Source organism: Conger conger, chromosome 17 (genome assembly GCF_963514075.1).
Source record: "Conger conger chromosome 17, fConCon1.1, whole genome shotgun sequence".
Lineage (NCBI taxonomy): Eukaryota > Metazoa > Chordata > Actinopteri > Anguilliformes > Congridae > Conger > Conger conger.
Window position 1 is genome coordinate 29282787 of NC_083776.1, and position 16880 is coordinate 29299666.

Here is a 16880-nt window from a genome sequence, read left to right on the forward strand (position 1 = left end):
GTCACTGAATGACAATTGCAACAACCTATGTAATTATGGTGGAATAGTATCTTCCCCAATGATCATTTCATTAATATTTCTGAGGAGCACACCTAGATTTGAGCAGTAAAACTAATCAAAGATGAATGTTTACATCAATGAAACGGTCATCCATTACTGAGCATCTGTACTGTGTTTTATTTGTCTGTCAAGTCACCACATAAAAATGCTTGCTTTGATTTAAGGATGGCTATTCATTGTTCAGATTTTTTACATCACCGAATGGATAGGGCTGGATGGATTCATATATTTTGATTTACTTTTGCATGGCTTACTGTGACTAAGGAGGAACAACAATTAGGGTATGTATAATTTAATCTCATCAATTTAGTGCAGGTTCACATTTGCTTAAAAGTTAGCATTGTTGCAAAGCACCATTCATTTTCATGATCTAACATTGCCTCAGTGTTAGACAAATGTGGAGAAAAAAGATATAGCTTGGCTATTTCTTGTTTGTTAGGGTGACTGTAGATTATTATTATTATTATTTTTAAACTGAACAGGTTGGGTGGGTGTTATTTATGGAATGAACAGTCTATAGAACAATAACTAAGATTCATTAAAAGTTTACAGGAAGCAACGTGTGAGATTAAGTGTAGAACTTTTGAAGTGTTCGAAAGGCCAGAATGAATGCTTTTTCCGTATCTGAGCTTGTACCTTTCCTGTTTAGCCTAAAAAACCCACTGCTCCATCTTGTAACTGCTCTTAACAGCATATGAAAAAATAAGTACATAATTCAGCAACAATTGTAGTTCATGGTGCTTGTTCACTGATGTAAGACCTCTCAGCAGTAATGTTGGCTTGATGTACCTTGCCTGTGAGTGGCACGCATTTCCCGGCTGTTATTACAAACTTCCAGTTTGATGCTTCTAATCATCACTGTTCAGTGTTTTGTTGAGTTGAGGCTAGAGGTTGACCGATATAAATTCCCCAAGGCCAATATCGAGCCTGATATTTTAGGGACATCATGACACCATGTGCAATTTGTAATGGATGATATTTCACAAATTATTGTACTTAAATAGCTCTGGATTCCATAAAAGTTCATCCTCAGGTCTAATATCTTCGATTAGACAAATTTGTCTTGAATAAAATGGCGTAGGAGGACTTTTCTGTTGACAGTGACCAAATTGCCAGCTCCCAGCTGTATTGTTCCAGCTGTTTTTTTCACCAGGGAGCTAACTTGAGCTGCATAAAAAATGAACATGATAGTTGGTGAATAAAATTGTTTTGATATAATAATAGATATGACTGTCTTTCTGGGATCTAAATATCACTTACTTTTGTTTTATTTTTGTGTGTAAAATCTGAAAAGTCACTTTATTCTCCCTTCCATCAACTGGTCTATAGAGCATGGACATGCGGAAGGAATATGTCACAAACCTCAAGTCATCAATCAGCAGTTGCAAAGCAAAGTAAACTGTGAGACTATTTCAACTGTTTGAGAGGAATTATTACCAGTTTCTCAGATTAATACTGAATTATTATTATTATTATTATTATTATTATTATTATTATTATTATCTTTTTGGGGGGGGGGGGGAGGCGTTCCAATACTCCATGCCAAAAACCAATGGAGACATCGGAGACTTCCACCCGAGGGGCCTGGGGCGACTGAAAGCCTTTTCCGCTCTGTAACTGTTTGAGCAATAAGACTGCGCATGCTGCCTTCAAGTACCAATACAATAAAATACTGAATAAACAAATACTCCAACAGAGAAATCTTATCAGCGCTAGCTCTTGCAATACGTGTGCATTAAAAAAAAACGGATCTTTGTGTGTTTTCATTTGTATTCCCTGTTATTACAGGCATGCTTTGAAGAAAGGGTAAACAATATTATGCGCACAGGGAAAAGAGTGCTGATGTCTGATCTGGACCATAAACATCTTGCCTGTGGGTGGCATGAAGCCCATAGTCTACCTTTTCTCCATCCAGTTCTTAGCTCAGTTTGTTGTTCTCTCAGGATCAAAGCTGGCGTGCGACAGTTCCTTCAATCTGAATAACTTTGTAGAATCTGGCAGCATAACAGAAGGAACTGAGAGCATGGAGCATAGTCATCTGTTAAAATGTTTGATTTTTCAAATCTAAATTGCTGCAGAATTCATAAGTAATGTTAACTGAAAATGCAGAAGGAATGAGATCAAAGACAACTCGCTCAGAGGGGTGCTGATCAGCTTCTTGGCTAAATTCATAATTGTACCGACCTCAATAAATAACAGTGGCAGTGCAGTGGTCACTGGAAGTGCCCATGGAAAAAAAAATAATAATAATAATAATTGGTACTGCTATTTTACCCAAGGTCCTTTTACCTAAATCACTTTTCTTCACTTAACTTCATATACATCTTTCTAAAGGGATAGTATGTAAAGCAAGAAAGCTATGTGACCTGCTCTTGGAAAGGGTGTGTACCAAGCAAATGCATATTGTAAGGAATAATATAAAAAATGATGCAGAAGGAAGAAATTGCATCCTGAGACCTTTCCACTGATGTGCCAGGTAGTTAGGAGATAGCTCAGCACCACCCTGAGCAAGTAATCTTTGATCTCATTCTCTCTGCATTTCACTGATGCATTCTGCAACAATTTATGATGAAGCATTTCCATTGAAAAATAAACACATTTCTCATTCTCAATGCTGTAAAAGCAATATAAAGCCATTATTGACTACCATTAACAAAATCCTAAATAAAAATGCCAAGTCGACACCGTTTCTGAGCCTGTTATCATTGTGCGGCATTCGGTCCAGTGAAGCGGATTTGTCTCACAACTACCAGTGGAGAGCATACGCACCTGGGTTGTTTCAACTAATGAGCTTAATCTGCTTAAGTACCCTCTTCACAGTGTGGGACTGGGAGCCTACACACAGAGGAGTGAGTTTGTGTTGGTGATTTGTATTTTTGTCAGAGCACAAAAGACACGATTGTGTTTTTAAGGCAAAACCTAATGGTATTACGACAAGGGCTGGTTTCTGGTTTTGGGACATCATCCACAAGTTCTGTTCTGAGTCAACGTCAGATGTCTTGTTGTAAAAATAGGATAAAATATCTGATCTTATGATAGAACTCTTGCACAATCTGACTACAATAAAAACACATTTGGTCTATGTCACACAATCTGACATGCAACAAATGTATAAGACTGCTGATCTCATGCAGTCAGGGGCGTCATAAGAGGTGGGGGATGTTAGTCATTCCAAGGCCCCTGACTGACAAGGCCCTGAGAAAATATTAAAACACAGGTGTAGCGTTCAATCCAGATGTGAAGTGGATTTCTCTCTCAGCCACACCTAGTGGAGAGAGCACACACACCTTGGCTGTGTTGACTAATCTGCCCGGGTGCTTAAAGGTGTGCTCCTCTCTAGAGTATGGGGCTGAGAGTAGGAGGGTTTGTGTTTGTGTTTTTGTTTTCTTGTCGCACAGGAAAGAAATGCTGCTGAAATGCTGGCCAGCTCAAAGCGGTGAGCTGAAAAGCTGTCTCGCTCTTGATTTATTTTGTCTTTGTTTTAATTTGCATTATTTATTATTTTTGCCTGGAACCCAAGAGGTGGAATGGTGAAGCAGTTTGTTTATTTGCTTTGTGTTTGTGTGGGTATTCTCTCTCCATGTGGCAAGTTAGAGTGCAAACACAGAACAGCCACATCTCCCTCCCAGGGGTGTCACACGTAATATATTGCAAATAATTGCAATGCTTTCTTTACAGATATAGAAGCTACTCTTTGATAAAATGCTAGTAATAACTGAAAGCCCTTTACAGTACATCAATCAAACTTGTTAGGTTTTATTTTTTATTTTTTATCAAACCACTGTATCCAGTACAGAAATGTGAAATTATGTCATTGAAAAATTCCTCTTCTGGTCATGACAATTTAACCTAAATGTCAAACTAATAAAATAAATCTCTCCCTTCATAATTTCATCCCTTGCCCATATATTTAATCTGTCCTTTGTAAGATGTATTGTGCCTAGAGAGCTCAAGATAGGATAGGATAGTTCCAATTTAACATTTCAGTCGTGATTAGGCCTACATCTACACTCAGTGAGCAATTTATTAGGTAGACCTGTACACTAGCTTGATAATGCAAATGTTTAATCAGCCAATCATGTGGCAGCAACTAAATGCATAAAAACATGGAGACATGGTCAAGAGGTTGAGCTGTTGTTCAAACTAAATGTCAGAATGGGGAAGAAATGTGATCGAAGTGACTGTAGAATGATTGTTGGTGCCAGGGTGGCTTTGAGTATCTCAAATTGCTGATATCCTGGGATTTTCACACACAACATCCAGTGAGCAGCAGTTCTGCAGGAGAAAAATTGTTGTGAATGAGAGAGGTCAGTGGAGAAGGGCTGACAAGAAGGTGACAGTAACGCAAATAACCACACATTACAAACCTAGGTGGATAACCTCTAAGTCTACAAACAAAGTCTAATATATCCATAATAAAGTGCTCACTGAGTGTATATCACCAGTTATGTCTAAAAGATGGACCTCTTTACAACAGACTGATAGATTTAACAGTGAGAACTGATTATTAACATACTGATTGCATTCCACGTCTACAGCTACAGCAGCATATCTAGCTGAAGTCTACAGGACCATCCCATGCCAACTCCAGGAGGTTTTTGAGCTTCATACTCTTTAGTTTTACCGGGAGAGCCATTTTATTTGCCAGATGTGGCAATGAACCATGCATACTGGCACAAAATGCGATATTTAGAGGTAAGGAAAAATATTTATCGAGAGGCAATTTTGTATGTAGAATTTGTACAGTATCTGGCCTGAAAAAAGTGAATGCACCTTTTTCCACTGGGAACCAAATTTGCTGGGGTCATATCTCCATAAGTATGTTTATTGTCCTTTTATTTGTAAAGTTATCTGAGAGCACTCTCATTGTGTAAAGATAAATGCGTAACTAATCACATTAGCTGAGATATGACCCATGGGAAATTACATTTGGCCAGTTTTGACACATTTAGACCCACAGACCCACAGTTTCTTTTTTTTAATATATTAAATGATCTAACTTCTGCTGTATTGAGTTCATGTGCACAGCTTGCGGGAGACACAACCATAAGTTACAGCAGGCCAAAAACTTTTATATTTTTTTAATTAACCAGTATGCACTTTCTTTTGTGTCATGGTTATGCAAGTGTCAAAGGGATTTTTTGATGTATTATTACTTTAATTCTCAGTGAGAGTATCTGAGGGAACATGAGTTCAATTTTCAGTCCATATCATTTTCAGTATATCATATCATAGCATTCTTTAGAAGTATTCTTTTCAGAATACCATAATTTGTTTTTGTTTTTTATTTATTTATATTATGATGTTTAAAGATTTCCTTTTCTCAAGATTTCATGCCAGGTCCCAGGCGTGTCAGGATTTCTCCAGCAGAGCCAATTTTTCATGTAGCCGTGTTCTGTGGATGTTAATGGACGCAGGTCATCTGCAAAAAGTAGAAATTTTATTCACAGACCTGAATGCATTAATTTGTTGGCAAATTTAATTACACATTGGGATAAACTTTATCCTTACACCATCATTGGGAGGAGGGGGGGGGGGGGGGGTTATGTGCAGTAATTAACACATCTCACATTAACACCTGGTTATGGGTATGCACTTTGCACTTTGTACGTCGTTCTGGATAACAGCATCTGCCAAATGCCATTAATGTAATTCAATCTCACCCAGATCATATGCATGCATGCATGCAAACATGCATACATACAGTGCTGTGCAAAAGAAAACAGCCATTTAGTGCAATTTCTTGGTGTCAGAAAATAATGCAAACACATTTAAAACAAACATATGCAAAAATCGCCATAGCTATATAAAATACTGAATATTTCAGTATGTAGTGTGTTCACCCTTTGCCTTTATTACAGCATCCATTCTTTATTTGGAAACGTGCTTTGAGCTTTTTTTAGAAGAAATCTGCAGGGATATTTTTCCAGGCTTCTTGTAAAAACCTTCAAAGTGCAGTCTTAGAAGTTGGTTGCATTTTCGCCTTCTCTTGATCCAAGTATTCCCAAGCACATTCAGTGATGTTGAGGTCAGGACTCTGGGGTGGCCAGTCCATTCTGAGAACAGCAGCTTGGTCTTCTTCAGTGTCCCTGGGGTCATCATGCTGAAGAATGAGTTTGCTCCCAATCAAACATTGTCCAGAGGGTTTTGCCCAATATATTCAGATTTGTTTGTATCAGGGTTGCACCAATGTGAATTTCTCGTTGATACTGATTTCCACTTATTCGGGGGAAGCGTCAACCAATACCTACCTACCATATTCTGAATATTTTGCAGTTCTGCTTTCATACGTTTTAGATTCAACTGTAAAAAATGTATCGTTTTAAAGCATGCACTAACTATGGAGGTTAATAGATTGATTTTAAAGAGTATACTAATTTATTCTTGCTCACAATAACATTCATATAGGCACATGCATTAAAATGATCAAACAAGGCCTTGCTGTATTTCTATGCAGGAGCAAATGTGAAAATAGTTATTGTGCTATTTATTGCTAACCTAAACCTGAAAACAGCTTATGTCAAAACAACACAGACCAAGGCAGCTAAGATGTGTTTGGGTAGTTGTTTGTTTGAATGTGAGAGTCACTTTTGAAGATGGCACCTTCACACATAACGTCATTGACACTTTTGGTAAAAGCTTTTGTGAGAATCCAGCTGTAACTTGTTTGTTCATTTGAAGGGTGGAATACTTAGTCACAGTAAGATGTACAAAAGAAAGAGTGGACAAATACTGAAATAATATTACATTATGTAGTGGTGGAGGCTTTTCTGTCATTTTCTGTTTATACAAATCCACACACACATGCATGAGGAAGGCAGGAGCTTCTGTAACAAAGCTGGTCTTTGTCTCCAGTATGTGCACATTGAAATGTGCAGGAATTGGACACGAACCGTAGAATGAACCGGTATACACGCTAGTAAGAGAACAGGATCCCGGACAGGGCTCTTTCCTTTAATACATTTTAATGAGAAACTTTGCATTCCAATTCCAAAATGACTAACTGCGTCTAGGTTTGACTGAACTGCATTTATGCGTTTACCCTGGGAAATAAGCCACTTAAACTGATATCGAGAATGTTTAGTTCATCAATAAACACACACGTTTGATTGTTATTGAATATGGCTGGGCTGAGAGGTGGTTGTACTGGGGTATGTGCAGGTCTTTCTCCACAGCAGACACATACCCCAAATGGCCTAGCTTTTCCTCACTGCCCCCCACTGGAAGAATGGCGTAACTGCACCTTCTCAGAAATCTCAATCCGCTCACAGTCCCTCAGTTGAGTGACCTGTCCAAGTCCCAAAAAGAGAACTTATGCACCATGGGTATGTTCAAAGAACCTGAGCTAGTAAGTTCCCAGCATTCATCATCAGCAATTTCAGTCAAATAATAAAGCACAAAAATACTATATACTATATAATACTACTCCGGCTACTCAAACAAAAGCTAACAAACTAGACTACCCGAATACCAGCCTACAACTCACCAGAAGTTACCTTTTCCCTTTAGTATGAAGTGAAGGGATTTTGAAATTGTGATATTAGTAAAAAAAAAAACAACTATTGAACAATAACAACAACAAAAAAAACGTCAATCAGTCAATCAGTGTCTAGAAAAACTCCCAGGTGCAAATAAATATTAAGAAGATCCATGCTATAGAGAGACAGTCCATCCACCACTGGCTAGCTCAGTCTAAATGGCAAATCCATCAGAGCCAGTCATCCTGGGCAGATTATATCCTGAGGAAACAACTACTGCTACTACTGCTGCTGTCACTACTAAAAGTAATAATATGTCGGATTATGTGATGGTTTAGTTTTGGTTAAAAATTCCTTCTGCTTGAAAAGTGTACTGTGTGTACATTTACAGAAGACTAATTAGTGAGCACATTTTTGCTTCTGTGGTCTCATCTCTGCACCCTCCAAGTGAGCTTCACAGGCAGACAACATGCTTTTCACAGTGGGTCTTCCCATGCTTAGGGAGAAACTATGAATTGGCTGCAAGACATAAATGATTACACCAACAGGAAAGTACATTAACATTTATAGTCCTCAGCAGTTTTCAATGAAGTAATGCTAAAATAAAATCTATATTAAAACAAGTAATTGCCATAGATTCGACCCAATTAATAAAAAAATAAAATAAAGACATGGCTTTGATATTGATTGAAAGGGTTTTTTTATTCACCACTGGACCTCTATTGACAGTATGTGGGGGAGTGGGTGTCCATTAGCTGTGGCTCCAAATGCATTCCTCGTGGTGAGGTTCACCCTCTTTTCCAACACGGGCCGCAAAGCAGAAGACAAACAGCTGCTGCTTGTATGGAGCAGGAAGCAGGGCTGAAATATGGCTCTGGGGGTATTTTTGTTTGGAGGGGCCCAGCGTCAGAGAGGGGGGACCAGGGGCAGGCCAGCGGTGTGTGTGTGTGTGTGTGTGTGTGTGTGTGAATGGTAGGTTTAGTATTTCTCAGGACAGCAGTGCATAATGTGAGCAACAACACTGAGTTGTTTGTACAAATTGCACAAAAAAACGTAATAACGTGGTAAAGTAATATTACTAATAATTTCACAAAGAGAAATGTCTGCCCAAAATATAAATAGGAGCATGGTATACACTGTGTGAAAAGACTTAAAATTATAAAGTTAAAGTATAAGTTCAATTCCACATCAGTAAAAAAAAAAATGTATGCATGTGTGTGTGTCCATGCATGTTTGTGTGAGTGGTGCTGCAAAAGTGCTATGTGCGTATGCCGTATGCTGTGTTTGTGCATCGGTGCATGTTCAGTGTGAATGCTGTCTCTGTGTGTGTGTGTGTGTGTGTGTGTGTGTGAATGATTGTATTGTCTATGGTGGGATGGGGGGGGGGGGGGTTGTGTGTTTCCTGAAAAGTGCTTCTGCATCTGTTATCTCTCACAGTGAACACTGACATTGCGTGAGCAAACTCCTCGAGCTTTGGGAGTGTCCTGCAAAGAATCGGTTAAGTTTTTTTTGGGCCCCATCTTGTATAACAAAACAAAAGAAACGGAACTCTGACAGTGAACCTTTCCACATGGGTCACATTAATGTCCTGGACTGGAAATCCAGACTGTAAAGGGGTCAAAGATGTGAACCCCGAGCAAGTTCCGTTTCCCCTTCTCCAATTTCATTCAGTTAGAGGTTAGGGCATCTGTATATCCCATCTGTTTCAGCACAAACTAATTATCTTCTGTTAAGCCCATGCATTTTAGCATTTGTCATATCAACATATCACCAAAATAAAAGTGCAATCCTAATACAACCTGCATTATAACCTGCATTGTAATTTGGAGACCAATTTCTATATACAGTACTTGCACATAGCCTATATATCTTGCAGGGTCTTTTTAAAGAAGTAACATTCAGTGCTGAGGAGCCTGTTTTATTCATATGGAACAGAAGAGCTTTTCATTCATAATGCTGCATGGGGGAGTAGAGCACTAATGGCTAGTCTGCAGTGCAGCAGGCAAGGAGGTGGCATTTACCTGAGGGGTCCTGGGTCACTAAAAGTCTGTGTGGGATGAAGGACAGCCATAACTATGTGACATTTTTTTAAATTCCTTATTCACAGCCATTTTATTAAGTGAGTGAGAGAGAAAGTGTGACCATGTGAGTGTGTGTGCTTGTTTTATCTGCCATGTTTACAAATGCAGTTACAAATGTAATTCTGCCATGCCAGTGAAGCAGATTGTATTGAATTTGAAAATTAGTGAAAGAGAAATGGATGCCCTACATTCTCAAAGTAATAGTAATAGTAAAGTCCACTTCCATCTGGACTTTTGTTGTGCCAGAATTGGCGTGAGCTCATGTAGCTATACATAGTGCATGCAAACATGAGTGACACAGTGGTTTTGTATTTTGTTGCCTACATAAGATGGCTTTCAACCATTGTGATGCCACAGGATTACATCAATAAATAAAATCAAGTTTGTGTAACTGAAGCTGAGATGAGGGACATTAGTCACTCGTGTATAAATGGGAACTGAATTTTAAAGCAATAATTATGCTACGCTACACTCTTACCCACTTTTCTGCTTTTATCTGTAACAAGATCATTGAGCCATAGATGAGATATAAATATCTGGGGAAATTTGTACAAAATATATAATCTCCTATGAAGTTAATCTGTTCAACCCACTCCAACAGCAATTTAAATATTGTGGCTTTAATCCATTCAATCTGCATGTTGTCTTTACAGTGTGAATATTCGCAGATACTCCTGTTAGCTATGAGGATGGGATTATGGCTACCTTAATTGCGTTATACATCTCCAAGTAAATCTTCAAAATACAACACCAGAAACCCTGTGCAATCAAAATAGAGATGACAACTTTTTGACATTTTTGAGTATACTCAAAGCAAAAGTAATTGTACTGCCCCCTACAGGGAGACTTGGCATTTGAAAAAAATGTTTATTGTAAATACATTCACTGAGCACTTCTAGGTAGACCTATCCACATAGCTTGCTAATGCTTTTTTTTTTTTTGTCATTCAGCCAATCATCTGGCAGCTACTAAACGTATAAAAGTATGCAGACATAGCCAAAGGTTCAGCTGTTTCAGACCAAATGTCAGAATGGAAAGGTGATCTAAGTGACTTTGACCATGGAATAATTATTGGTGCCAGACAGGGTAGTTTGAGTATCTCAGAAACTGCTGGTCTCCTGGGATTTTCACGTACAACCCTCTCTAGAGTTTGCAGAGAATTGTGCGAAAAACAAAAAAACATCCAGTGAGCAGGAGTTCTGCAGGCAGAAACACATTGTTGAGAGGTCAGAGCAGAAGGGCCAGACAGGAAGGTGACAGTAATGCAAATAACCATACATTACAACAGTGCATCTCTGAACACACAATGCGTCAAATCAGCTGCTCGATAGGCTACAGCAGCAGAAGACCAATAAGCATAAAAAAAATATGTCTAACAAATACCTAAAGTTCTCACTGAGTGTATAATATGGAATTCTACATTTAAACCAATCAGCAGTGAAGCTAGTGCAGTGTGTATCTACTTTGTCAAATGTATTTAATCTCTTGTATATTAGTGAAATTGTGCTGTTTCTGGAATAAATTTACAAAGTGCAGAACTGCAGCTCTTCTGCCTCTTCCATATCTTATTTTTTACAAAGCTGGCCTCATTGTGCTCAGCTGTTCTTAATTTTCTTATTGCACTCTCTCTCTCTCTCTCTCTCTCTCTCTCTCTCTCAAACACATTGTTATCGTCTTCTACCAAAAGAGAAGGAACTAACCATCTGTTTGTCTGTATGAAGTAGGTTGGTTTTATTCTTGATTTTTTTTTTTCCTTTGGTTGAAAGCAAGCTTTTCGTTTTGACAATACACTAATCGAATAATATGCTTAAATAATTCAATGAACGGTAAGTGAACTAACTTAAAATTGGAATTTATCACATTTATCACTCTAATCGTATTCCAACTTATTTTCAGCTTAATGTTTACAGTACACTTGCAATCAGTCATTTTCCCGAATATTCTTAATCGCTGTTTAGAAGAACTGCTTTTCAAAATGACTATAATACAATACTTTAGTCAGGTACGTTGCTTGCAGTATATAAACTACCCTTTGCTATTTCCAGTCTTGGCACAGATCGCAAGGAAAATGAGTCTCCCGGAGCCAATAAGATGTGACCGGATACGATATATCCTCTTAGACAACAACATGTTTCCATTCACTTCCACATGACGCCATTTACTGCATGAACCCCAGCTCCCCCGGAAAGAAGGAAAATAAGAACAGAAACTCTGGGAAGCGTTGAGTTTGTGAAGCAACAGAACATACGTTAACTTCAGCAGCGTTTTCTGAAAAGTATCCAACTGACACAAGTATGATTATACAGTCTTCAAACTGTTAGCAATACCGAGGGGATTTTTTTATGGAGATTTAGAATTTGGGTTAATCACTTGCAGTTTGATCTCACTTTATTGCATAAAGTAGCCAAGCAGCTAGTTGATTCGGCAAGGAATGTAGGAAAGCATACTTATGCGGTTTTTTTTTCTATCGTGCTAAAAAAGTTGAATTTGTTTAACTGGAGCCAATTATTCACCATTATCCGGTATTGTGGAGGAGTATGCTACTAAAGGTTTTCATGAATAAAGTTTCCAAACAGGATTTCCTACTGACGAAAAGCAACAACGAGGGTGGCAGTGGTGCGAACCAGGTGAGGTTTACGCTGTATAAATCTGCGGTAAATATTTTCGAGGAAAGGCACAAAAAGGTGCCACTTCCTAAATGAACTATCTGTAACCTACTTTTTAACATCGCGCAATTTGAGCTATTTACGAATATCCCTCCTTGTGTTATGAGTGGCTTGTTTCTGCATGCAATGTCTGCAAAATAGACCTTTTATTTGGTTATTATTATTATAATTATTATTATTATTAATAATAATACTAGTAATATTTATTAATAATAATATTAATAATAGTAATAATGTAGTGTTATGTAATGTATTGAATATTTGCTAATCTGTTGCAAAGAGTATGACTATTCTCAAGTTATTGTTTATTTTGTCATAATGCAATTACCTTCAAATTTGTGCTCCTTACCTGGATAACGTCATTTTAGTAATAAGCACTTGGATACCTTAACACATCAAATGTCCATCTACTTATTCCTATACAAACGTGCAAGTGACCATCTGTTATAACAGTGACAGTGGGAATTTACAGATTGCCTTTTCTGTAGTTTTGTTTAGTTGTAGCGATATATGTTATGATGCCTTTTATAACCTGTGAAGTGTTTGTTTGATGTATAAAAAAACCGTGCCCCAATGACAACTGAAATGTACATTCCTTGTTCAGAAGCGTTCTGTCTCTGTCTCTGTGAAATCATTAAAATCAGGGTCCTCACAGTCTTGGAGGATCTGCATGGCATCCCTCTATAAGTGCACTTCATCACTGAAATGAGTTACTCTAGGGCACAACTTAATACAACGCCATGATCTCAAAATCAGCTGAGCTGTTAAAGGGGAAACAGGCCTGATTTAAAGGAGCTGCATTGTATTAAGTGTGTCTATTTACAAAGTCATTTGGCAGATTAACATTATCTCTGGTTTACATGCTGAGAATTAGAAGCTACAATGCAGACTACAAATGGTAATGATCACACGCACTATGCAACCCCTGGCAGACCAGTGCTGCACCTATTAAACAACGCAATGCCATTTCAGCCAATTAAAACCCCTGTAGAAAGGATCCTGCTGAAGCCATAATTGCACCGTTTAGCTTTTCACTGGTAAATTGGCTCTTAAAAATAATTTGGCAAGTTTCTTAAAGAGCTTTCACCAACTCAAGCCCCAGTTTGCTGAGATGCTGTGCAGAAATGGATTGCAATTTGGCTTAAATTCTTAAAGGATAAACACAAACTTGGGTCACCAGAAAACATTTTGTATGTTTTGACTGTATTTTTTTTCTGTGTGCATATGCCATTGTATCCTCTAACGGTGACTGTTTACATAACACAAGTAGTGCATTTATAATTTACTGTGCAAGTTATGTCCAGTGACCTTCTGGATGAATGCCCACTTCATCTTTGCCAGCCCTTTTTGACACATGCCAACTTGAATTGTGTAATTTACTAACTCATACTGTAATGCAGCAAAACAAAATCTGGAACTTGGAGGTGATGTTCCTCAGTACAAAAGCATAACAAACTACTTTTTAAATTGGAAATAGTTCCAAAATGCTTAGGTTGACACAACCATTTAAGCTGTAATCTTTATAGTATTTATTATTTTTTTTGTAAATTTACATGATTTCTTTACATAATTAAATGATTTTAATGCTTGACCTTTCAGAGTGGCAGTGCTCTGTAGGTAATGTGTCTAATTATAAACAACTTCTGGGTCAGCTGGGTGGCTCATCCTGTTAAACACTGGTTTCCTGTGCATGGATGGTCTTGAATGGTATTAAATCTTAATGGTTCCTGTGTTTGACGCAGCCAGCAAGGCTGTAGTAATACCCTTGCAACATGAATATCAGGATGGTCCTCATGGATGGGAGATTTATTATTAATTGCTCTCAAAGTATGAGTTCCACAGTTGTAATGGGATTTTTTTTTCATTGAGCCATTTTCTTCAAGGCTGATGAATTGGCTTATGTATTGCAGGACTTCAGATGAGTTCAGTATCTGGAGGAGGGGTCCATCTTCAGCGTAAAGATGGAGGCGGGAACTGGGAGCAGCAGTGGGTCGGCTGTGCCTGACAGTAGGGGGCAGTGTACTGGGGAACCGGGGTGCCAGCAGGTGCTTGTGCTGTCCCTGGACCAGATCCACACAGTGGGGAGCACTAATGAGTACACGGAGGGGCCTACGGTGGCGGCAGTCCGACCTGGGAGCCAACCGGCTGTTCTACAGCCACCACCACCTCAGCAGAAATGTGAGCCAGTGGGGGGTTTGGCAGCAGAGCTGCACCAGCAGAGGTCTGCCACTAGGGGACAGCACCAACATCAGTCCTCCCCTTCGGCCGTTCCCGCCCAGTCGCCCGTCGGCGCGTCCCACGGCGGCGACTTCGTCGAGGGGGGAGCCCCGGGCGACCCCGCCCCCGGCCGGGTCGCTACGGCAACCCCTAAAGCGTCGAAGCCAAAGCAGGGGGAGCCGAAGCTCTTCGAGGAGGAAGAGGAGGGCAAGGCGGGGCGCGGCGGCCACGCCCGGCTGTGCGAGGACTGCGGGCTGTGCACGTGCGAGGAGTGCGCCTTCCCGCGGGCGCTGCCCTCCTGCTGGGCCTGCCAGCACCGCTGCGTCTGCTCGGCCCAGAGCCTCCTGGAGTACGCCACCTGCGTGTGCTGCGTGAAGGGCCTGTTCTACCACTGCTCCAGCGACGACGAGGACGTGTGCGCCGACCGGCCCTTCTCCTGTGGGCCGTCCCGCCGGGGCCTGCGCTGGGCCGCCGTGGCCGCCGCCGCGCTCTTCCTGCCCTGCCTGCTCTGCTACCCGCCCGCCAAGGGCTGCCTGCGCGTGGCGCAGGGCTGCTACCGCCGCCTCAGAGGCCCGGGGGGGTGCCGCTGCGGACGGCCCAACGGCCGGAGCAAACACGCCCCCGGGCAGCCCGCGCGGAATAAGTAGAGTCCGCGGCGGTGCGTAGTCGTCGTCGACGGAAATGAGAAGTTTAGGTGCTCCCACGGTGAATCCACACGTAGCGCGTTTTGCAGTCCACAGTTTTGCTGGATTCCGTGTAAATTCTTTTTAACAATCCAAAGTGGATTATTTGTGTTCCGTCGCGCAGCTATCTGAAGGAATAGTTCTGCTAACCCAGTAGCCTCTTCGATGGGAAGTGTTTCTCAGCAACCACGTGTGCAGCTGTGTCATTGGAAGGCATGGGGAAGGCCGTCCTGTGAGTCGAGGAAATGTGCTGTCCTGGTGGAAGAGGAGGAAAGGTATCTTTTCCCTGGGAAAACTTGCACTTACAATGCACAGGACTCTACAGTACAAAACTCTACATGTTCTTGAAGTACATACGACCTTCCAATCTTGCATCATTGGGTTGGGATTTTGGGGAAAAAAAGGCATGTTTTGTGCCTTTTTTTTAGCTGCAGTGTTTAATATAAGGGACCTTTTTTGAAGACGCAATTTTGTTCATTTTTAAACTGAAGTCAGTAATGTAACTCATGATAACGTGTAATATGTCAGATAAGCTTACAGATATACATTTACATGACCAATTTTCTGTGAAATGGATTTTGAAGATACACAAATTGGTGTCTGGCAGTTTTCTACCAGATTAGATTTTGTTTTATATATCAATTGCAAAAGTGTCATTTTGCTGTACATTCAGTTGAATGTATATCCAGAGTTGCAGGTTTTGTATTACAAGTCAAATGCTGCATCATGCATACATGATTACCCCCCCCACTTCATTACAAATGTAAATTTTACATTGGCCTTTAATCTTTTTCTAATGTTTCAACATATGGTTTAGTGTAAAGAATATTTATTTTCAAGTATATTTTATTAAAAAATATATTTATTTTTTGAGGCATTTTAATACCATTACCCTGTTTTAAAGTATAACTTGTATACTTTGAGTTGTGCAGGGATTGCATGTATTCAGTAAAAAGATAGAAAATATATTAACAGTTGACATTAAAATGGATTGTGGGTGTCAGTTTTTGAGTGACGCGCTTTAAAGCCATGGTTATAACTTGTGATTCTGACGCGATACAGTGGTGCAGGCAATCTTTCTCTTGGAATTTGGGACATGCGTTCTTTGAAAGTATGCGTAATACATGGCATATATCAATGTCAGGCATAAGCATGTAATGAAAACATGGAACTTTTTACATTTATAAATGTCCTTAAATGATGATAATTTACTTGAGCGAGAAGTGGGGTTAATGTTTGTTTATTTTAACATGGGTGCACATCGGTTGGCATTGATGAACGAGTGCGGTCCACTCGCGGGTGGCTCACTTGCAAACAAAAGGCTAACCAGAAGTACAAGCGAATAAAGTGAACAAATCTCAAGTCACTCAAAACAACTCTCATGAACTGGTCTAACAGCCCTTAGACACAGAGATCTATTTATGGTCACATTTCCTTCTGTATCCCTACCTTAAAACCAAAATTCCTCTTGATGGATTGCCGTCATGTTTTTGGACCGCAACCAAAACGCATTCCATGCAGCCATGGAGGATTTTGCGAGCGAAGGTAAAAAAAATAAAAATAAATGTCATGCGCGCTCTGATGTACAGTATGAATCTGTGATGAGCACTTTTTGTGCGTCTGGCCCACAACACCCTTTTCACGAACTTGTGTTGAAATGTATTTTTTAAATATTTGGAAAATCGAGTGACATAT

At 39.8% G+C, this 16880-nt stretch overlaps 1 protein-coding gene across 2 annotated transcripts; it reads left to right on the forward strand.

Moving 5' to 3' along the window:
• The first annotated feature begins 11305 nt into the window (after positions 1-11305).
• On the forward strand, positions 11306-16614 carry LOC133117019 (protein sprouty homolog 2-like). 2 transcript variants are annotated; one of them, XM_061227077.1, is made up of 3 exons: positions 11306-11445; positions 11665-12246; positions 14196-16614. In XM_061227077.1, the coding sequence occupies exon 3, from the start codon at positions 14247-14249 to the stop codon at positions 15147-15149; it is 903 nt and encodes a 300-aa protein (XP_061083061.1). In that variant the 5' UTR covers positions 11306-11445; positions 11665-12246; positions 14196-14246; the 3' UTR covers positions 15150-16614. The 2 variants fall into 2 exon arrangements, with proteins under 2 accessions (XP_061083061.1, XP_061083062.1); XM_061227078.1 differs by having other exon boundaries at positions 11310-11339.
• The last annotated feature ends 266 nt before the right edge of the window (positions 16615-16880 follow it).

Coding starts and splice junctions, on each gene's coding strand:
- LOC133117019 (XM_061227077.1), top strand. CDS start 14,247: ATGGAGGCGGGAACTGGGAGCAGCAGTGGGTCGGCTGTGCCTGACAGT.